This window comes from Aquarana catesbeiana, linkage group LG13 (assembly GCF_042186555.1).
Source record: "Aquarana catesbeiana isolate 2022-GZ linkage group LG13, ASM4218655v1, whole genome shotgun sequence".
NCBI classification, from domain to species: domain Eukaryota; kingdom Metazoa; phylum Chordata; class Amphibia; order Anura; family Ranidae; genus Aquarana; species Aquarana catesbeiana.
In genome coordinates this window covers 39267273-39290775 of record NC_133336.1, presented here as the reverse complement: position 1 = coordinate 39290775, position 23503 = coordinate 39267273, and the positions used below count along the sequence as shown (strand labels likewise).

At 41.9% G+C, this 23503-nt stretch overlaps 1 protein-coding gene across 2 annotated transcripts in view; it reads right to left on the bottom strand.

The window, feature by feature from the left end:
- The window catches only part of PAPOLA (poly(A) polymerase alpha), an 88997-nt gene that overhangs the window by 25859 nt on the left and 39635 nt on the right, over positions 1-23503 (bottom strand). For both annotated transcript variants that reach the window (XM_073608567.1, XM_073608566.1), the window contains exons 6-12: positions 20638-20691; positions 20106-20217; positions 15146-15235; positions 14917-15055; positions 13371-13443; positions 10781-10901; positions 10519-10603 (exon numbers count right to left, since the gene is read on the bottom strand). In XM_073608567.1, coding sequence (XP_073464668.1) covers positions 10519-10603; positions 10781-10901; positions 13371-13443; positions 14917-15055; positions 15146-15235; positions 20106-20217; positions 20638-20691 — 674 coding nt within the window. The remainder of the gene's footprint in view (positions 1-10518; positions 10604-10780; positions 10902-13370; positions 13444-14916; positions 15056-15145; positions 15236-20105; positions 20218-20637; positions 20692-23503) is intronic.

The window sequence follows — 23503 nt, the reverse complement described above, 5'->3', positions numbered from 1 at the left end:
TGAGGCGCTTTTGAAGAGCTTTTCAGGCACTTTTCTTTTTAATGGAGAGAGGTGCTTTTTTTTAGCTCTCCAAACATGCTCCAAAGATGCTGCTTGCAGGAGTTTTTTCACCTCCCTGCCAGTGCACCACCCTAGTGTGAAACTATCCATTGTTTTTAATGGAAAGAAGTTTTCGTGAGCTTTTCAGGCGCTTTTTTTTATTTTAATGCAAAAGCGGTTGAAAAAAACTGCATGAAAAAGGGTCTAAAAGAATAAGTCTGCTTCTGTTGGAGAGAAAATGTGCCTCATCATACCTAAAAAGGTAGCAATAGTGCTGCCCAGCCATCACCATCCTTCCTTTTTAAAGGGTAAGCACCTGCAATACCAGGTCTATGGATGCACCGCCAATATATATACACCTGATGTCACAGTTGTCCATCCTCGTAAGGGAGGAGGAGGAATAAGAATATAGTCGGTAAAGCCATCTTTGTTAGCATGCATTCAGGCAAGTGGAGGTGAAAGTAGGGCTGGAGAAAAAAAATCGATTTGAATCCTGAATAGAGTTTAGGTCAAATCGATTCCAAATTTCAGCAAGTCGATTTTTTTTTTCCACCGCGCCGGTCCTGAGAAGCTGCAGGCAGGCGTTTTTAGGTGAGGCTGCGGCTTCAGCCTAGTCCGCGAGGCCGGAGGCCGCGGCGCACTAGGCCAAAGCCACGGCCTCGCCTAAAAACTCCTGCCCGCAGCTACTTAGGACCGCGGTGTCAAAAAAAAAAAAAACAACTGGATTTGAATCGTGAATCAAGTTTTTTTTTTTTTTTTTTTTTTGAGAAAGTCGCCCAGCTCTAGGTGAAAGTGCATCTAAACCCAGAAACAAAATTTTCATATATTGCAGTTTACATCCTTGGATATGATGGCTGCAATATATGAAAAGTTGTTTTTCTTTGATTGGGCCTTTTCCCTTTATGTTCATCTGGTGAGGCTGCCAGTAACAAACTTCCTGTCCCAGAGTGACAACGCTGACTTTCTGTCCCAGAGTGACAACGCTGACTTTCTGTCCCAGAGTGACAACGCTGACTTTCTGTCCCAGAGTGACAACGCTGACTTTCTGTCCCAGAGTGACAACGCTGACTTTCTGTCCCAGAGTGACAACGCTGACTTTCTGTCCCAGAGTGACAACGCTGACTTTCTGTCCCAGAGTGACAACGCTGACTTTCTGTACAGAGTGACAACGCTGACTTTCTGTACAGAGTGACAACGCTGACTTTCTGTACAGAGTGACAACGCTGACTTTCTGTACAGAGTGACAACGCTGACTTTCTGTACAGAGTGACAACGCTGACTTTCTGTACAGAGTGACAACGCTGACTTTCTGTACAGAGTGACAACGCTGACTTTCTGTACAGAGTGACAACGCTGACTTTCTGTACAGAGTGACAACGCTGACTTTCTGTACAGAGTGACAACGCTGACTTTCTGTACAGAGTGACAACGCTGACTTTCTGTACAGAGTGACAACGCTGACTTTCTGTACAGAGTGACAACGCTGACTTTCTGTACAGAGTGACAACGCTGACTTTCTGTACAGAGTGACAACGCTGACTTTCTGTACAGAGTGACAACGCTGACTTTCTGTACAGAGTGACAACGCTGACTTTCTGTACAGAGTGACAACGCTGACTTTCTGTACAGAGTGACAACGCTGACTTTCTGTACAGAGTGACAACGCTGACTTTCTGTACAGCAGCTATAACACATCCATGGTTGCCAGCTAGGACAGGGCTACAGAAAACTCTGCATTTCCATATCAGGGCCGAGGGTCAGCAGCCTTCAGAGATAGCTGGGTACAATGTAGTTAATAACAGTCAGCACAGGAAGTTATCAGCTCACAAGACCTCTGGCATAATCATTTTTTTGGCGTATTGAACAAAAACACAACCCCGCCAATAGTATTTTTTTAACAGATTAAAATGGAACAAAGCAATAGTTAATTGTTTGGGTTTACATTCCCTTTTAGGACTTTTTTTTAATCTAATACAACTTTTTAGACCCCAGCAAAAGTAGACTTCTCCATTGCAGACATTTGCAAATCTGATTTCAAATAGTAGTTATTAAAGGCCGGTACCTGTTTTCACTTAGCAGGCCTGTGGTTCAATCTGCATAGCAAACTAACTATACTTAAAGAAAAAGTCCATGTAAGGATACTTTATACATAGTTACATGGATCCAAGCTGGACCAGTGTAACAACGTATATACTGTACCTGGACAATCCCTCTGGAAGCTGAAAATCACCAAAGTAGACATTGCTACTCCAGTTATCTCCACTTGCTTCCTGGTCCTGTGCTGACCGGCTACCCTGCTTCAACACAGAAGGTCAGCCGTTAAGCAAAGGTGCCATTTGGAGAATGCTTTGCATTTACTGAAAGAATGCAAAGTGTTCACCGATTGGATGGGGTGGACATGATATTACCCCGCTTCTCCACTGCACTCACTCAGGACCCTTGCAACACAAAAAAAAAGAAGCAGGCCTTTCTTTCATGTGAACAAGGTACAGATGTCAGATAAGGGTTCATTTTGTCTATGGGGAGCAGCAAACTGCTAAGGTTGGACATTTCAGGTGATCACTGTTTCAGTGCCCTATAGATCTGCAATCTCAGAATTCAGCATGCATTATTAGATCTGTTTGAGGTCACAAAAGGGAGTAAATACTGCAAATTTACACATCGATTTGTTGAAAATGCACAGGAGAATGACCAAGAAGACAACATACCGGTTCAAACAAAAATGCAGAGGGCCCAGGTGACATGTAAAAGACACGAACTGGCTCCTTGTCTTAGATCACATGGAAGTGTTGCAGGTATTCTTATTTGCAAGAATTTATAAGGCATTTACTATGATGGACCCCAAACTATTTTTGGAGTTGAAAGAATTATTTTTGGGCTAAGCATTTCATATCCCTGATGTGTCTGCTGTACCATGTACTTGTATGAGAAAGTCTCCTGCCAAGCTCAGGGGGGCTGCTGCTTCTCCTGCCCAGCTCTTATGCTACTGAGAACAGAGGGAATGTGATGAAAAAAATAAAAAATAAATAATAAATAAAAAGGTATGTGTTTTTTTATATCTATACAAAAAATGCTTTGTCTTTCATTTGCTTTTTTTAAACTGAATGGGTTGTTTTACAAGACGATTGTTTACAATCACTTTAAGGCAGAATGTGTCAGATTACCCAACATGTAATAAAAGCAGATCCTAACCGCATGACATAAGAGTTTGCTATAGTGCTGTATATTAAACAATTTCCACACTCTTTCATAATATACAGTTGCCTGTTTCTCTCTCTCTTTTTTTTTTAAATCTTGGTGTGGATGATCCCATCAAGCATCTTTCAGCCACTTCCTGTCTACATACACACGCGCTTCAGTGTCAGCTGCACCTCCTAACTCTGGTCCAGATTCTTGATGTTGACAACAGTGGACCATGGGGATTATTTACTAAAGGCAAATCCACTTTGCACTTCAAGTGCACTTGGAAGTGCAGTCGCTGTAAATCTGAGGGGGAATGCAAGGAAAGCAGCATTTTTGCTTGTATATGTTTGGATGACAAAATCAGCAGAGCTTCCCTCATTTCAGATCTTCCCCTCAGATTTACAGCGACTGCACTTCCAAATCCACTTGCAGTGCACTTGTAGTGCAGAGTTGATTTGCCTTTAGTAAATCAACCCCCATGTCTGCTCATTATGCATCTGCCTGGGCATTTGCAGTCCCTAACAAGAAAGCATGTGACCAACGTGATAGCATAATCAACACAGGAACACGATTGGACATCAAAGTCACATGACAAATCACACACCATTTTCTTCAATAGCATCCGTTCAAATCAATGCGCCTTAAAGTCGCAGAGACTTTGTAAAAGTGGCTGCAATATTTTGTTGTGACTTTGATCAATAGAATGTAATGCCGAATTAAGATCGCTCTAAAGTCGCACTTGAAATAGTGTGACGTTGGAGACGAGCTAATGTGAAAGGAGCCCAAGACACTACACTGCCACCCCATAGGAGGAGTGCCCTTTATGGCAATATGAATGTGGATTATTTATTGAAAGCAGTTTATAGGAAATTAAAATTATGAATATTCTGGTCATTGTACTATAACAACTACGCAATACAAGAATTGCGAACAGCAAGTCCTTTATCTTTCAAAAACTGGGAGCATCTCTTAGAAAAGTACACCTACAGCCTTCGCAAGAAATACTATTTTCATGAGAAAGTAGCATTGATAGACACACATTTTAAACATATAGGTAATGAGGTCAAAAACAAACACACACATTTAAGAAAAAATGAAATGAATTGTTGATAAAAAAAAAAAAAAAAAAAGTAGTAGAAGTAGAATACAATGAAAATGTGCATTGCCCCTGTGTAAATCACGTATCGTGTAAAGCCACATCTTAAAAACAAGTAACAGTTTTGGCACAGCAATGTAAAGATACAGGAGATCAACCTAGCTTGCATAGTTCCCTTCACTATGAGGCAATTTTTAGTTTTCAGTGCTGTGATAGTTTGTCAATTACTCAGTCATGTAACACTGTACCCAAATTAATTTTATAATAATTTTTTTGAGAAATATCAAGTTTTCTTTTTTGGTATTTTATATCCACTTTTTTTTTTTAAACTATATAAAAAGAGGAAAACCAAAAACTAAAATTTGTCTAAAATTGTCTAAAATTTGTTTAATCACATTTTCCTTTCATTTCTTTACCTTTAAAAAAAATGATCCCACTATAATTGGTTGTCAGTGTCACTTTAACGCCCACCCCTTAAACAGGATTTTTTGATACAGTAAAATCCCTTTCTCCGAGTTGATGGACACTGCCTCTCCTTTATTTGTGACCAAATAGGGTTTATAGCGCCACCTACAGGAGTAGGACACTAAGCAAAAACAAAAACTCTGCATCTCCTATGAGCCATCCTCTCTGGCAACCCAGTTAGTCACAAGCAGTGTCCAAAGAAGAAAATAAAACTCCATAGAAGGTGGGTGCTGTGTCCATTAATGAACTCAGAGAAAGGGATTTTACTGTGAATGACAAAAACTCCCATTTTCCTCTTACATTTATTGACAGACAGCCTCTCTTCTTTATTCATGCCCAAACAGAGACGTCCCATAACGAGGGGTGGGCAAACCAACTAAGGGAGAGAACCCAGGAACACACAAAAAAAGGCTATAGAACCACAGGTCCCAGAGGGAACCAGCTCCCTACTCCTGAACACTAGGCTGAAAAATCTGGCTTGATTATAGCAGAGTGGGGATTTTATGCCCAGAGAGTGCTCCTCATAGGAGGTGACAAGTTTTTGTTTCTGCCTAGTGTCCTACTCCTGTAGGTGGTGCTGTAAACCCTGTTTGGTCATACATAAAAAAAGAGGCTGTGTCTGTCAATGAGCGCAAGAAAAAAATTATCCCATCATTATTGGTGGTCAGTGGCCCTTTAAGACTGCCACCTTCACCTCTGATCCTTCTTCCTGCTGTGGTTACAAACATTCAGCCTATTCACAACAGAGGGAAGTGAACTTGTTGTAAATGGGTTGGATGTCTGTAAAACACTACTAGTGTGTACACTTGCGATGGCTGAGATTAGTTCACAGTGATCACAAGGTACAGAGGCACTCTAGTTGGCCTTCTACATAGTGACTGATCAGAGCCGTCCAATGACAGCTCAGATCAGTCATTTCCAAGTGCACTGGCTACCAGTGTGCATTTTCTAAAGTGTCAATTATAAACAGCATTGCAGGAATACAGGTCCCACTATTTATTTTTAAACAGCAATGCAGTACAGAGGGTTCACAATCAGGGAGCTGTGTTAATCAAGGCCAGTATAAAGTTTTGGCATATACAGTGGGGACGGAAAGTATTCAGACCCCCTTAAATTTGTCACTCCGTTATATTGCAGCCATTTGCTAAAATCATTTAAGTTCATTTTTTCCTCATTAATGTACACACAGCACCCCATATTGACAGAAAAACACAGAATTGTTGACATTTTTGCAGATTTATTAAGAAAGAAAAACTGAAATATGACATGGTCCTAAGTATTCAGACCCTTTGCTCAGTATTTAGTAGAAGCACCCTTTTGATCTAATACAGACATGAGTCTTTTTGGGAAAGATGCAACAAGTTTTTCACACCTGGATTTGGGGATCCTCTGCCATTCCTCCTTGCAGATCCTCTCCAGTTCTGTCAGGTTGGATGGTAAACGTTGGTGGACAGACATTTTTAGGTCTCTCCAGAGATGCTCGATTGGGTTTAAGTCAGGGCTCTGGCTGGGCCATTCAAGAACAGTCACGGAGTTGTTGTGAAGCCACTCCTTCGTTATTTTAGCTGTATGCTTAGGGTCATTGTCTTGTTGGAAGGTAAACCTTCGGCCCAGTCTAAGGTCCTGAGCACTCTGGAGAAGGTTTTCGTCCAGGATATCCCTGTACTTGGCCACATTCATCTTTCCCTCGATTGAAACCAGTAGTCCTGTCCCTCCAGTTGAAAAATACCCCCACAGCATGATGCTGCCACCACCATGCTTCACTGTTGGGACTGTATTGGATAGGTGATGAGCAGTGCCTGTTTTCTCCACACATACCGCTTAGAATTAAGGCCAAAAAGTTCTAACTTCGGTCTCATCAGACCAGAGAATCTTATTTCTCACCATCTTGGAGCCCTTCAGGTGTTTTTTTTAAGCAAACTCCATGCGGGCTTTCATGTGTCTTGCACTGAGGAGAGGCTTCCGTCGGCCACTCTGCCATAAAGCCCCGACTGGTGGAGGGCTGCAGTGATGGTTGACTTTCTACAACTTTCTTCCATCTCCCGACTGCATCTCTGGAGCTCATCCAGTGATCTTTGGGTTCTTCTTTACCTCTCTCACCAAGGCTCTTCTCCCCCGATAGCTCAGTTTGGCCGGACGGCCAGCTCTAGGAAGGGTCCTGGTCATCCCAAACGTCTTCCATTTAAGGATTATGCAGGCCACTGTGCTCTTAGGAACCTTAAGTGCAGCAGAATTTTTTTTGTAACCTTGGCCAGATCTGTGCCTTGTCACAATTCTGTCTGAGCTCTTCGGGCAGTTCCTTTGACCTCATGATTCTCATTTGCTCTGACATGCACTGTGAGCTGTAAGGTCTTATATAGACAGGTGTGTGGCTTTCCTAATCAAGTCCAATCAGTATAATAAAACACAGCTGGACTCAAATGAAGGTGTAGAACCATCTCAAGGATGATCAGAAGAAATGAAAAGCACCTGAGTTAAATATGCGAGTGTCACAGCAAAGGATCTGAATACTTAGGACCATGTGATAATTCAGTTTTTCTGTTTTAATAAATCTGCAAAAAATGTCAACAATTCTGTGTTTTTCTATCAATATAGGGTGCTGTGTGTACATTAATGAGGAAAAAAATGAACTTAAATGATTTTAGCAACTGAATATAACAGAGTGAAAATTTTAAGGGGGTCGGAATACTTTCCGTCGCCACTGTACATTTATTTCTGGCACTGTAAATATTTTCATGGCATATCAACTGAAACAAACATAATTCTACTATTACTTTATGAAGAGAGTAGAACAATTAAGATTAATAATACAATACTGCATCATGTTATAATGGCCAAATCAGAAGTGTAAAAATAAAACAAAGAAAAAAAAACAAAAACAAAACACACACACACACGTTGGACTAAAGCCAGCCAGATAGTTCAAATCTCAGCTGGCTCAGCAGGGACCAGCAGAGATTCAATCCATCCACGGACAAGCAGATTGTACCCAAGTCAAATATTGATCGACTTGGGTACAACCAGCATGTCGAATTTCTAGAATGCGATTGCCAGCAGCTATAGCCGCTAGCAGTAATCATTGTATTCTCCTGGCAGGGATGGCCCCTGGTGCACCCCCCCCCACGTCGGGAGAACACAATAGCTCAGCAGGAGGGATTCCCCAATCAACAGTCAGTGGTTGCAGGAAAGAAAATCACATAATCTATGGGCTGCCTAATTGTGCCCATGATTATAAAGAAAAGTAAAGAAACATTTTGATCAAGTTAATTGGCTCAATTGGCTTGGAGAAATAATGGCTTGAATAATAATAATTGCTTGTTCCCAAAGGAAATGTAAATATAGATGACTAGGATGACTGTTTTTCTTTCTGCTAGACCAAAACTAGCAGTTTGCCGTAGGTTAGAAAAAAAAAAAAAAAAAAAAACCCTTTAATTTCCCAGTAAAAGGCTAATGAAGCTACACGTCTAAAAAGGTTCCACTCTTATCACCATATTCCCTTGCTTTTTTTTTTCATATATACCAATTTATCATGACAAAACATAAAAACATCACAGAATCATTGCTTAACAAAAAGTTACTATTTCTAGGGAAAAAAGTATACTCCACACAAACCTCATTATGAGATTTTTATTACACCCCCATAATGCACAATATATCACAACTCAAAAAAGGTACAGAAAAAAAATGAATAAAAAAAAAAAAAATAATAGGAGCAGAAACCCAAATGACTTACCAAGCACCAACTAAAGAGTAACTTTGGGCAAAAGGTTGTAAATGCCACTTCCTTTCTAATAAAAAATTAAAGCTGGCTGTCCCATTTAATTCACTGAGATGAGGTAGATCTAGGATTTTTTTTTTTCACCTGGCAAGGGTTATAACTGCATGCTATACTGCTGACACCAATGAAAACTTTCCCTTTACTTTTTTTGTAAATCCACTGCAGGGACACAGATGGCACAACATTTTCCTCTGTTAGCACTGTAGAGAAGCCAAAGACCCTCAGAGAAGCTGCCATCTGGGCACTCTCTGGGGAGGTTCCCATCACCTCCCATTTGGTCACTTGGCTAAATAGCCCACACCTCTATCCTCTAAGGCAGGGGGTCTCCAAACTGTGGCCCTTTGCTAGCCTTTATTCTGGCCCTTTATTCTCCCACTGACACCAACAAGGGGATACCATTTCTTCCATGTATACCAACAAGGGGGCACTATCGCTTCCACTGATAGCAATGATGGGATACTAATACCTCCTACTAATAGGGGCACTACTACTGCTCAATATTTGTCACTGATGTCGGAAAAGGGACATTTACTGCCCCCGCTGGGCACAATCCGGCCCTCCTAAAATCTGAAGGACAATAAACTGGCCCTTTGTATAAGGATTGGAGACCCCCTGCTCTAAAGCTTCTCATCTGTGCCTCAAAGTGCAGTGTGTCACACCAAGACATCAAGTCGCTGGATCCATCTAGCAATACCCAAACTTTAGGAATTGCTAGGCTGGCCCAGAGATTTATATTTTCTTGTTTAAAGTGTATTTTAAAAATAACTAACATGTACAATCTAAAGCCTAGTACACACCACTAGCTTTTTTTCCCCCTTCAACACGAAAAATAAACAAACAGCTCCGGCTGGACCCACTGTACTAACAATCTGATGTCAGTAAAGCGATCTCCCCTGCTGTTCTATGGTGTTCTGACAGGGGGACGGCCCCCCCGCCAGAACAATCTAGTCAGAACACTCTACTCAGCGCTCTCAGCCATTGGCTGAGAGTGCTGATCGGGAGCCGGTCAGCTGCCGGTTTTCCAGCATGTCGAATTGTCGGACCAGCTGCCATTCACACAGGCCGAGCGCCAGCCGGTTTTTACTGAAGCGGCTGACGTCGCCCGACATTCGGACTGTGTGTATGGGGCTTTAGCCATTTAGATTAAAGCCCAACAAAGACCTCTTAATTTCTTACTGATGTGCTGTAATAAATATGCATCTTTACATTTTTAATCATTAGCCAAGTGCTGTAAAAACTCCCATACAAGCAGCATCTCAGCTCTTCAGCAGTCAGACATGCCCCACTGAACACCGTTCAAGCTCTCCAAGCAGAGCCATTGAACAAAGCAATGTTCAGGGGTGTGTGTTGGAGAGCTGGACTGCTGCTTGTGTGAGAGTACAGCAGTCTGACTCCCCTGGTGGGTTTTTAAACCCTTACTGCAGCATTTGGAGGGGGGGGGGGGGATTTAAAAAGATATTCATTCAGCCTTGCTGTACAATAAATGACTATTACAAAATAAATTATAAGGGTTTAACTGGGCTTTACACATAATTGCTAGCATTTTTTTTAAGCTAATAAACAACACTTTCAATTGGTGGAAATTCCGAGGTGCTCAAACAAATACATTAAAGCACTAAACAGCAATAAAGCCAAATAAGATGCACAATATTTTTTTAAAATTTAAAGATAATCAGTTTGGTACCTACTCAAAAACTCACCTTACCCTATTGGACAAGATGGGACTTGGGTCTTTATTCAACTTATGTAACCTCGTATAGCCCCAAAAAAATATACTTTGAGGATTCCCTTGAAAGGCTACATTTTCTATAAGCAACTACAGATTTGTCACAAAACACAACTACGAAGTCTCTATTCTCCAATACACCTGTATAACTATTTCTTGCCCCCAGTCCTGAGCTTATTTACTTGGCTTTTGGTAAATGAACACAAAGTAAGCAGATTGTTATATACATACTTGTACTTCTGAAAGAAGTTGGGAGCCTCGAAAAGTTTTGCCCAATCTGCTTTCCCCAACAAGATCTCATCAGTTATAGCCAGCCCTGTGGACATAAGAAAAAACACAAAGATTTAAGCCCAATGCAAAAAGACTGGTGACAAAGCTGAGAATATATGAAACACTGGGTGAAACAATGAATAACAATCTGATAGTATTTTAGAATGCTCCAATGGAAAAAGTCTCAACCAAAAAATACAAGTACATTATATGAACACTGTACCTCGTTTAAACTCTTCTACCATAACCATTCTTGTAGAAATAGAAACATTGTAGGTGGAATTCTGTTGAGGGTAGGCTGGGGTGATAATAGGCATTAGGTGGTACCGATCACTGGGATTCACCTGAAATAAAGAATTAAAAAAAAAAAAAAAATATTATTTAAAAAACACAGCCTTAGCTGTACATAGAGGATAGTAGCTGGATTATTAAAGAAACATTTACCTCAAATAACTAAGCCTAACTGTAGTACATGCAAGGGGGTGTGTGCAATTTTATATATATTTTACATTACATGCAGGTTTAAAGAGTGCTGACTGTATGTATTAACCAATTCCATACCGGGCACTTCCCCCCTTCCTGTCCAGGACAATTTGTAGCTTTCAGCGCTGTCGCACTTTGAATGACAATTGCGCAGTCATGCAACACTGTACCCAAACTACATTTTTCTCATTTTTTTTCCCCCACAAATAGAGATTTCTTTTAGTGGTGTTTGATCACCTCTGCGGCTTTTCATTTTTGCGCTATAGACGAAGAAAGACAGTCAATTTAAACAAAAAAAAAAAAAAAAAAAACGCTAAACATGGGCACTGGATAGGCAGCACTGATAAGGAGCTACTGACAGGCATTACTGGGTGGTACTTTTTTGGGCACTGATAGGCATTTATTATGGGGACAGGCTGGCAGGTGTTGGGCACTAATTGACAGCTGATGGGCACCTTTTGATGGGGGTCTGTGCTGATAATCAATGTGCTGATTATCAGTACAGACCCCCCCGACAGGGAGTCGTCCATCAGCTCTCCCTGTCAGCGTGAACCGAGGAAAGATGTTTACTAGCACTTCCTGGTTCACACGATGATCAGCTGTGATTGGTCACAGATGATCACGTGGTAAGAAGCCTCTGTCAGAGACTTCATACCATGATCAGAGTTGCGGTGTGTCAGACTGACACACAGCACCTCCGATCACCATGCGCCGTCTCTTATCCTGGGCACGTCATATGACGTCCGGTCAGGATATCACAACCACTTTGCCGCCGTCATTCTGCTATATGGTGGGCAGCAAGTGGTTAAAAAGCTCCTTCCTTCTTGAGGTTTGCTTGACTGAAACCCCATGCATTGTTATCAGCCCTGCCCAAATCCCCTATGAACTAAAGAACAACTCCCAATGTTTTGGAGGTAAGAAGAGGGGGGGGGGGGGGTGTTCTGTAGTTCAGCACTTCCTGTCCTAAGAAGATTGCGCCTCCATAGATACAGTACAGTAAGAATGGTCAGCAGAAAGTGTGTTGCTAGCAGGATCACTAAATGAAAATAATGAAATAAGCAAATAAGCCTGAAAAAAATAAATCAAACGTAGTCACCACATCCAAGAACTGGTAAGCTGCTATACATTATTATTGTTAGATGCAACTTAGGCACAAATTCAGTAACTTACCTGTCTCTTCATCATGCTGCTTTTAAAATAGTCATTCAGGGCCTAGCCAACTAGACCATGGTGTCACATACCCTTTGCTGTAACACAATTTGCTACTGGTCCATACCCCCAAGCTGTCGCCGCCCCCCCCCCCCCCCGAGAGTATTAGCACACCTCAGAAAACAGACATAATAGGTCCTCCATGCAATGCATGTGACGTGAATGTGCAATAAAATGTAAAGCACTGGTTAAATTGCTAGCGCTAAATACCTGTAATAGATTAAAAAATTCAAGGAGATCAAGAATTTTCAGCTATGGCCATATTAAAATATTAAAAAGAGCAAGTCCTTCAAAAGGAAAAGGTTTACAGGAGATAAGCATGTATTATTTACATTACTTCACAAAAAAAAAAAAAAAAAAAAAAAAAAAAAAGGGAGGAAAAGTTCAAGTTTAATCCTAAAAAATAATTGTGTTCCCTGCCAGTCTTCTATCTTTTCTGAGTTAAAAAAAAAAAAAAAAACAAAAAAAAAAAAAAACCTTCCAACTAAGAGCCTGCTGCATGCTGTCCTGGCAGTCCATGAGCGAGTTTCCATAGAAACAAGATGGCCTAGACGTCTGCTAACTTTGCACATAGGCTGTAATCGATTTCTACCTCTCCCGTCAACAAACAGGTCGACGGGTGTCAATTACAGCTTTTGGGGCTACAAGGAGCATGTAGGAAGTTGAAGAGGATGTCTCAATGATTGTGCTTCAATGAAAACCCAATGGCCGACTTCCAGGACAGCATGCAGGGGCTTCTGTGTTGTATGGAAATTGTTACTCAAACAAAAAAAAATATGATGAAATGGTCTGGTAGAAGACATTAATTTTTATTTTATAATTACATCTGAATTAATCCTTGCTGTTTTGGTAAATTTCAGACATACTGCACATATAGAAGTGTGCCATATATTAGGATTACAGGTCTGAGACAAACATCAAAAGCTGGGGCTTTCCCTCAAGTCACAGCAGAACTACAGTGATCATAACAATAACCTGCAGCTCTAACAAACATTCTTCATTTGAGTCACCAAAATAACATTTTCCACAAACAAACAACTCTCCTTAAAAAGAGATCATGGTATGACATGCATACAGATGATCGACTGCAATGTAAAAAAAAAAAAAAAAAATTTACTGACCCTTGGGTCCCACACAGGCAAATTAAGATTGCACTCTTCTGGTTGCTTCAACAACACTGGGTTAGGCCATTCCCTGCCAAGGAAGAATTAAATAAGAAAATATTAATGCAATGAAGGAAAGTTACATTTGTTGTGGCTTCTTAAAATATCAAACGTCAGATAAAATCTCTAGATTTACGAAAGCTGTATGAACTAATGATGATCACCAAATTTATTTTATAATGCCCTATTAAACCTATTCTTTTAAGGCACAGATGTTGGGTGGGTTAATAGTACATAGTAGATACAGGCACAGGTTCATTCCCATAATTACAGGATTTATATCAAAGACTCCGTTATGTTTCAGTATTTTCCCATCAGGAAACAGTTTCTTCCCCAGTGTAAAACTAAAAAACATTTCCAGCACAGCTCTCAAAAAAACCTGCACATTTCCTCCTGGTTTGCCTCCTGCTGCAGAAAGTTCTGAAAAATACGTAGTGATCCAGCCAGAAATGCCAGCAAATCCTAATTTCTGTAGTGAACAGACAACACTTGCTCTGCTGCGCTGAAATTCCCAAGCAGTGTTGTCAGCCCTGCTTAGTTCTCCCCTGCTGGAGTATATAAGCACACCCACTCCCAAAAAACAAATTACTGTACATATTTATTTTCCTATATCCAGGTCAATCAGGAAAAATTAAGCTCTTTCCTTTAACACATCACACTATCCCGTGGGAACTTTGCTGTGATCCTTTACTGGTACACTGATGCACCTCTAATCAGCTCAGTTCTATGCCCACCTGCCCTTTCCTGTAGCATGTCTCTTGTAAAACACATGAGCACTGCAGCACACCTCATTGGCTCCTAGTGCTTGCCCTCCCCCTCCCAGCCTGAGATCTGCTATAAAAGGGATTTCAAGAGGCCGATACCAAGTTAAAATCAGGTTGCGTGTAAGAAAAAAAAAAAATATGTTTTTAGGAATACAAAAACGGCATTACATTTATCTGGAGTTTAAAGTTGAATTCCAGGAATTTATCTCCTTTGTAAAAAGTGAAGGCATACTACGAGTTAGGTCCAATGAGATGCATGACACCTCTTGGACTTCTATCTATTTGCACCTGACAGGTTTTTTAAAATTCCCAGAAGACAGCTGTCGCTGTAGTTTTGGAGCCAGACGTTGGACCTGCTGGTCTGAGCGTCTTCAACAGTAGATTTGCTGCAGCTGCTATGCCCCGCCCCTTCCCTCCGCTCCTCCTGCCCAACCACATAAGCCTTCGTATTATGTGAACACATTCACATAATACAAAGGCTTTTGTGAATGGGCAGCAGAGTGGAGGGGCTAGCATAGCTGCTCTGTGTGCCTTCTCTACTCTCACACCCCAGAGTGTAAACCTGTCAGATGTAAATAATAAAGAGAAGTCCAGGAGATGGCAAGCATCGTGTTGGACTTAACTTATAATGTGCCTGCACTTTTTACAAAGTGTCCAAATCCCTGGAATTCAGCTTTAGACCAGATGGCAAGCCAACTATGACTAATGCACTACAGTAACCCTCCTACCCAAAAACTTACCACTTAGAAAACACCAGGAAAAATTTATGGACAAGAGTGGATGCTATGGCATTTGGATACAGTTGGCATGTTCTTGCCACTAGCATGGCCCAGGAAACGCCGCCCAGAAATCCAAGGATGTTTGAATATATGTTATGGCCTAAGGAAAACAAATTTAAAGAAAATACATTTTCTGTAACGCATAATGTTGAACATTCAAGTAAAGAGTTTTGTTGGAAGAAATGCTTACGTTTGGCCCAGAGTTTGATTGCTCTTAAAGTTAGCCTGAAGTTATCAATGTTCGGAACTAAATGGAGGATTTCATCAGTTACGCGACAACCTAAAAGATTTAAGATAAACTTTGTGAAATTTATATAATCCACTGTGTTTATAAGACATTACATGGACAGTAATGTAATGTTAATAACTGACATTTAATGTTTTACTTGTAAAATTTATCAGGATATAAAAAGCAGATCTCTAGGAGGTACAATTTCTGTCAAAAGGAAGCAAAAAGGAATACAAAAGAAAAAGAAATACAAACCAAGATCCTGTGACAGAAATAAAGTATTGGCCTCCATATCTGTACAGAGATCGATGCTGCTTATTTGCAATGAAAAACAATTTTTGTATTCACTGTGAAATCAATTTTCTTGAGTCCGAGGGACACAAGCATCAGAGGCAACTGGGTTACACCACCACCTACAGGAGGCTTTGGTCACTGGCAAACAAACATTGACCAGCCAGGTATAATCCCTCCTACTCTCCACAATGCCTTAGTTTTGTAGAACAGTACTGAATGTACATCATAAAACACAAAACCTGTGTCCCTTAAAAGTTCAAGAAACTGATTTTACGCCAAGTACCTACTTTCTATTTTCGTCCTTGTTCAGGGACTAAGGATTCAGATACTATTATGACATCCAAAAGCAGTCCAACCAAAGAGTGGTCAACACAATAAAAAACCCACATAACCAAATAATAAAAATGGGGACTGACTGCAGCTCAAAAATCTGCCTGAACCAGTTTACACCTGAAACTGGCATCAGGTGAGGCCTGAACATCCATCTGTTGAAACAGAGTTTAAACTCTTCTCAGTTGAGTGACATATGTATCATGTGTTATTTTTAACATTTTCTACATCATTTTCCCTAAAAAGGAGAGGTAGATATATATTAACATAACCAATATATGGGTTGGATGTGGTTTATACATTTTCAAAAGAAGGTACAACCTTTTTTGACCACTAGATGGCTTCCAAAATATATATTTTAGCGTGCACATTCTCGCAGGGGTGTCAAACTGGTGGCTCTAAAATCAGAGCGGCCCATTAAAACAATAAATATATATAAAGATGTTTGCATCTTTTAATTTGGTGCCCACCAGTATTTTCCTGCTGCTTATCAGCGTATTTACCAAACGGTTTACGAAACCCTTAGCTTTCAGTAACTGCTCCTCAGTAACCAAGCAGTGAGGTTCCACCTTTCTACCTGAGGGCAATACACTGGGCCCTGAAAGAGAAGATCCTCTTGGATTGGTAATATCCATGGAGGCTCAACAGCTATTTTTTTTTTAGAATAGAAAACCATGGCTTCCTGGCCCAATTCAGTATTTCTGCTACAAGGAACCACAAAGTTCCACTCCTTGTCATCCGGTTTGTTGATATAGGCGATTACTTAGGTGTCAGACCTGACTTGTATGTAATGTCCCCGCAGTTCTTCTGAAAAGTAAACAGAGCTAGAAGTACTGCTCTCAATCCTTTCAAACTGGATGATCTTTTCACATCCTTCCTCTGCCAAGAGTCCTGTATCAATTGGGGGCCTAAATGTGCTCCCCACCCTGTGCCGCTTGCATCTGTTCTCACCATTTTGGTGACTGGTAGGATCCACAACTGCCCCTATGCGCACCGGTGCATCTAAGGCCCTTTTGACTGCAGTCCCACACCGCCGGAATAGCAGAGGTCAACAGTCCCAATGCTGACATTGCCCATCTTACTGTGATTGGCTGATTGTTCTGTAGCATTTTCATAGAGTCCTGTATATTTTTTGCACCTTTTCCTGGGGCAAAAAAACTTTGTTGTGTTTAGTCCAAGACATACCCCAAATAAGTGATCTGCTCGGAGGGGATCTGATTGGACTTTTCCAGGTTTAACAGCCAATCTAGATTCTCCAGAAAGTCTTTGGTGTACTTCAGGTGCTTTGTTAATCTCTCTGGTGAGGGCGCAAAAAGGAGCAGATTGTCTAGATGGATGGTTACAGAGATACCTCTGATGGGAAGTGTTGCCAAGGCTTCCGCCATGACCTTTGTAAAGATCCGGGGGGAGGATAGGCCAAATGGAAGTGCCTGGAACTGTAGGCGGATCGTCTCTTCCTCCATTTGTACTCTTGGGAATCTTTGATAATTCTGAGTGATAGGAATGTGCAAGTATGCATCCTTTAGCTCTATGGATGCCCTATAACAGTTTCCAGATAGTAGTGCTTTCACCAAAAGCACTATACAAACTCTTTTGTAGGTTACTGAAAGATTTAAAGGCTTTAGATTTAATATTAGCATGAATTTTCCTGAGAGCTTCTGCACCACAAAGACGTGAGTAGAAGCCCAAGCCTACGTCCTCCAGCGGTACATGGGCTTAAAACATTTTGTTCTATTAACTCCCCTAGTGCCTCCAGAAGACCTCAGGCCCTTTCTGCGCCTCTCAGAAGTTTTGTGATAAGTGTGTTTGGGGGAGGTTTTGATAAACCTAGGCGATACCCCCTCGTTACAATTCTCAAAATGAACTGGCTGAAGGAGATCACTTCCCACTGCGGGAGGAAAGCCCCCAATCCCCCCCACCCCCCACCCCGTGACCAGTTTGTCAATGTTTATTACAGGCTTGGTCAGGAGGGCGAAACATTGCTCCTCCTTCCCCTTCCCTCTCTGTCCCCAAGGCTTTTTTGGCTTTCCGCCCTAGGTGTTCCAAAGCGATTCTGTACCCGCTACCTTTTCTTTGTTTGCTGCGGTAGTTTACGCTTGAGTGGAAAGGACTTTCCTATCCACTGTGCAATCTAGCACTGCCTCTAGTCCAGGCCCAAACAGTAAATCCCCTTTAAGTGGGATCCCACATTGCTTGGCTTTGGATGTCCAGTCCCCCTGGCACGATTTGAGCCAAAGAGCTCTCCTGGTGGAATTGGCTAGAGCCGAGGACCTTGCGGCCATCCGGACTAATTCTGCGGAAGCATATGCTATGTAGGCGATGCCCCGATGAAGCATAAGAAAGGAAGATAAAATAGAGTCCTTTGCTGTTCCCTCTTCAATATGAGCCTGTATTTGAGTTAGCCAGAATTCCACATTGTGGACCACCACTGTCACCGCCATGGCTGGCTTCAAACTCCCAACCGTGGAAATCCCAGGTTTTCTTCAAAAAAAAGAGTCCATTCTCTTGTCCATCATGTCAGACAAGGCCCCATATCCTTGAAGGCTAGATCAGTATGTCTAGACATCTGGGAAAATGCTTGGTTTCATTTCAGGATCCTGCCATTCCTTTTTTAAGACTTCATAGACTAGGAACACTTTTCTTTCTTGTTCCCCTAGGCTCTGGTACATTTGATTGTGGAATGAAAGGGGCTTTTTATCTGCTTGAATATCGAAAGTGGTATAGAAAGCCCCCAGGAGATCTTCCACTTCCTCAAGTGAAAGTCCGTACCAAGAATGTTTTCTGGAACCTCCTCTTACAGTCCATCCCCCTCCGATTCTGTCTGAGAGCCTGAGGCTGCACTATCCGGCTCCTCCTCTGCCTCCTCCCTGGAGTGCACGCACTCGTGGATAGAACCACTGGCGTCGCTGGTACCGAGAGCTGCTGAACTGGCGGAGCAGCAGCCTAAGGCTGCGGGACCTGAAACCCTGCAAAAAGCCCTTTAAGGATTCAAAGGTGTTATAAAGCACCCTAACAGAGACTGCTGAATCACTAACTTGCTCAGTGGACTGTTCCTTTACTAATTTATCAATACACTCCTAGCATAACGCTCCTCCCCCCTACCCCCCAAGAGTCCTTAAGAGTGGTCTTACATGAAGGGCACCTCTCTTTTGAACTGTGAGGGGGTCTGGATTTATCTGCAGTTTTGCTCTGAAAAACATAAGACAGCGCAGCCAAACGCCAACACAGTACCCCCCCTCAGTTTGTTTTGCAGGAACGCAGCCATGGAACCTGCGGGCCTCCCTCCATGGGGGGCCCTGTGTTCCTCCCCTCTGGTGCAGACTTCCCCCCCCTTTCGCCCCCACTAAGGGAGGGGAGGAAACAGGCAACGGGATATCCCCTATGTCTCCCTCATCTTAACAAGGCTGGAGCTGGCATCCCCCAGAGTAGTCTGGTTCGCCTCTGCTTACGACATCATTGGTGCCACCACTGGAGCCTTCTGCTGTCTCTACAGCATTCCTGGTCCCACGCCAGTCCGTGCCCCTCACTCTATTAGTGTCCTCTATCAGAACCAAAAGCCACGGGTCGAAAGAAAGTGCCTACCCCTCCCACAGAAGTGATGTCACCCGCCCTCTCCATTGTGGCCGCCAATGCCCAGCGAAAAGCTGATCCGTGCCCAAGAACCCACAGAGCAAGACGCCTACAGGGCTCAGCCGACCAGCACAGTGTCTCCCCTCTGGAGGAAACACCAATAACGGATGACCTGGCAGGGGGAAGAAAAATTTAAAGGGGTTGGTGTGGTGTTTCCAACAGATTGGAGAAGCCAAGGTCTCTCAGGTGGCTGTCTTGAAAGACGATTAGGGGAAAAATGAACTTAAACTCTAGTATCAGGCTGCAACATATCAAAATTGAAAAAATGAAAGGCGTCTGAATACTTTTATAAATGCACCGTTTGAGCTCAGGGATAAGCCATAAAAATTTTAGCTGATTGGGGCCCAGGATCAACTCTACCCATAAGCTTGCCAAACAGGAATCTGGTGTTGTATAAAGCAATGTTGATCTTCAATTTACATTACTGCATGCTACTTATTTCTGCACAATAGTGGCATTCTTATGTTGCTAGTAGTCATAGCAAAGAATGACAGATGATTACATTTATAAGTCGTTTACACTATTTTCTTGCTCTCTTGTACTAAATAAAAACCAATGTCATCTTAAAAAATAAAAAACAAAAAACAGAATATATAAAAAAAAAAAAAAAAAAAAAAAAAAAAAAAAAGAAGAGGGAGATTTATGGGAACTCTAATACTAAGCATACCGTTAAGACTCCGTATACATCTAATATCCAAGTTCTTAAGCAGGCTATCATCTCGCAGGTCCAAGTCCTCAGGAATTGTCTGAAGTGCAAGTCTCGCAAATAAAATATCAATCTAAAAATAATTTAGAATCAAATATAAAAAAAGTTATGGAGCACAGTTATTATCTTTAAGGGGCTGACAAGCCCGAGTTATTCAACACATTAAATAACTTTCCACTATAGATCTGTACATTTAGAAGCTTTGTGGTATAACACCTAAAAATCTGTTTACAAGTCAGCTTTAGAAACGGGACCACTGACATTAACTATGGAATAGCCTTTTCCCCAATATTAGATTAATATAAAACTGATAAAAAAAAAAAGTGAAGTGTTTCGAAATGATCAGAACACTAAAATTACTTAAATTCGATTTTGTTTTGCAGGGGTAGAATGGAAAACCCTTGTATGCTTTACTGGTAGTTCAAGCCCTCAAATTCCACAATCATATACAATGCAATCACAATAAATAGAGAATGGTAATTTCCATTATTACCTCTATCCCATCAAAGCAAAGTTTAATCACGGGCACATATGCTTCTTCTACAGCCTGTAAAGGATAAGAATAGTAGTAAACATCTTACAGAAATGGAAAGAAATGCATAAGAAAATGTGGCAAGGATTCCAGACTGGTTCTAGAGTACATCTCTTCTCTGCAGGAGACTGTGAAGTCATAAATGTACTGCTGCTCCTTCGCTGACCAAGCACAGGTTGGAACAGGCCATTAAAAAGATACATCTGTCTTGATGTATTGTAAGCATAAGAGTTACTATTGCTGGCCTCTTTCTGATAATGCTAGATGCCTGGCTGTGTCTAGTTTTAAATACTTCTCAATTACAGACAAACAAGCATGCTAAAGTAAATGAGCACCAGAATTCTTTATTTTAATCCTTGTTAAGGGTCAGCGCCTTGGGTGTTAAACTGTTACGAAAACCACAACAGTAAAATCAGCCTGTATATGCAGTAAAGCATGCTTGTTACATTCACTGTGGACCCTAAGGGGTTAATCCTTTGCATTGTGCAAAAAGGCTGTTTGATCCTGTCTTCTCTGATCCTCCCCTTCTTCCAGTCTCTATAGCATCTCCTGATAGTACAGAGCATTGGGGAAAAAAGCTGCATGCACATGCTCAGTTTGGTATGTATTGCTAGAAAGTTTATTTTTTTCTTGGGCGAGTACATGTGATCAGCACAGGGCCAATCAGCACGGTGCAGACAGAGAATCGGGGGTCTTGCAGCCTCATAGGACGATCAGGGGAGAATGAAAACTCCTTCTACAAGCTGTAACCAGTGCTCTGCCAGACACTGATGGAAGTCATAAGACTGCTAATGAGAAAGTATTTAGCAGTTTAGATTTACTAAAACTATTGCATTTCCATGTACTGCGGGAGACCAGATATAGTAAATGTAGGGTCCTGGGTTTAGTAAAACTTTAAAGCTAAAGCAGCATCTAAAACAGCTAGAGAACTGACCTTCTCAAAGCAGAGTTCAGCTACTATTGTAGGCTGCAGGCTACATAATTTCATTGAGATTGGTATATTAACTGCAGTGTAGCCTGCACTGGTGTCTAGAAAGGGTGCCAGACTGGCTAAATAATAAAATAAGATAATATGTGGCGCTATTCTACCCCCCCCTGTACCACACTGCAGAGAGCAAATACACTCCTATTATGTCAATCACCTTCCTACCATTCAACAAAGGGAATCTGCGAAGAACTCCAGTGTGTATCTGAATGAAAGTGACAAAAACTACCTTGATAATAAATACACTGTGTAAAAATCTAAAAAAAAAAAATTAGAGTTACGTACCGGTAACGTCTTTTCCAGTAGTCTTTCAGGACAGCCACCATGAGAGATAGTCTCCTCCTCTTCCTCTTAGGAAACACTGCGCCAGCCCATAAATTCTCACTTCCCCCTGCCAGACCTCAGTATATTCCGAGATTACCTCCGGTCAGCTGGGGAGACACAAGAACACATTAATAACATACTATTCCATATCATTATCATGCTGCGTTCTGGTCTTTTGTAAGACCCCCCCAAAAATTTCGGGTGGGTAACTAGGGCTGTCCTGAAAGACTACTGGAAAAGACGTTACCGGTACGTAACTCTAATTTTCCCCTTTCGTCTTTCAGGACAGCCACCATGAGAGGATAAACGAGCACTTACCAGTTTAGGGTGGGACTACCGCTTGCAATACCTTTCGCCCAAAGGCTTGCTCACTAGCCGACACCAGGTCCACTCTGTAGTGCTTTACAAAAGTGGAGTAGCTGGACCATGTTGCAGCCCTGCATATTTGCTCTGGCGTTGCTCCAGCCCTTTCTGCCTGCGAAGCTGCCATAGCTCTAGTAGAGTGTGCTCTTATACCCATTGGGATTTCTTTCCCTGCCAATGTATAGGCCTGGCCAATGGCTACTCTGAGCCATCTGGCAATAGTGCGTCGAGACGCTTTGCATCCTTTTCTGGCCCCAGAAAACAAAACAAATAAAGAGTCTGACTTTCTAAACATCTTGGTCAGCTCTAGGTATCTAAGGATACATCTCCTTACATCCAAAGAATGAAATTTTAATTCCCTTTCCCCCGAGGGGTTGGGACAAAATGAGGGTAAAACTACCTCCTGACTTCTGTGGAAACCAGAAGCAACCTTAGGTAAAAATGCTGGATCGGTCTTAAAGATGATCCGATCTGGAAAAATAACGCAAAAAGGAGGTCTAACAGATAAGGCCTCAATCTCGCTGACTCTCCTGGCAGTTGTCACTGCTACCAAAAAAACTGTTTTTAACGTAAGATCCTTTAGTAGACATTCCTCTAAAGGTTCAAAGGGGATTCCCGTCAGGCCCTGCAAAACTAACGATAGGTCCCACTTGGGAAAGGGAGGACCTTGAACCGGTCTTTGTCTAGACAGAGCCTTAAAGAATCTGACCACCCAGGGGTTGGTGGCCAGATGTTTCTCTAAATAAGCACTAAGTGCTGACACCTGACCTTTAAGGGTACTTATGGATAAACCCCTGTCTGCCCCGCACTGAAGGAATTCCAACACAGCTGTGGGACTATGTACCGCAAGGGAGCCTTCTGCACACCATTTATTGAAACGTACCCAGATTTTTTTATATATCTGGCGTGTTTCCTTCTTCCTGCAATTGAGGAGGGTGGAGATTAATTTCTCAGAAAAACCCCTAGCTCTCAGCATACCCTCCTCAGTAGCCAGGCCGCTAACTGCCATTGGTGAACCTGTGGACAGAGGACTGGGCCCTGTGAGAGGAGATCCTCTCGAGGTGGCAGGAATAAGGGAGGTTCGACCGCTAGCTGCTTGAGTACTGAGAACCAAGCCCTCTTTGGCCAATGTGGTGCTACCAGAATCAGGGACGT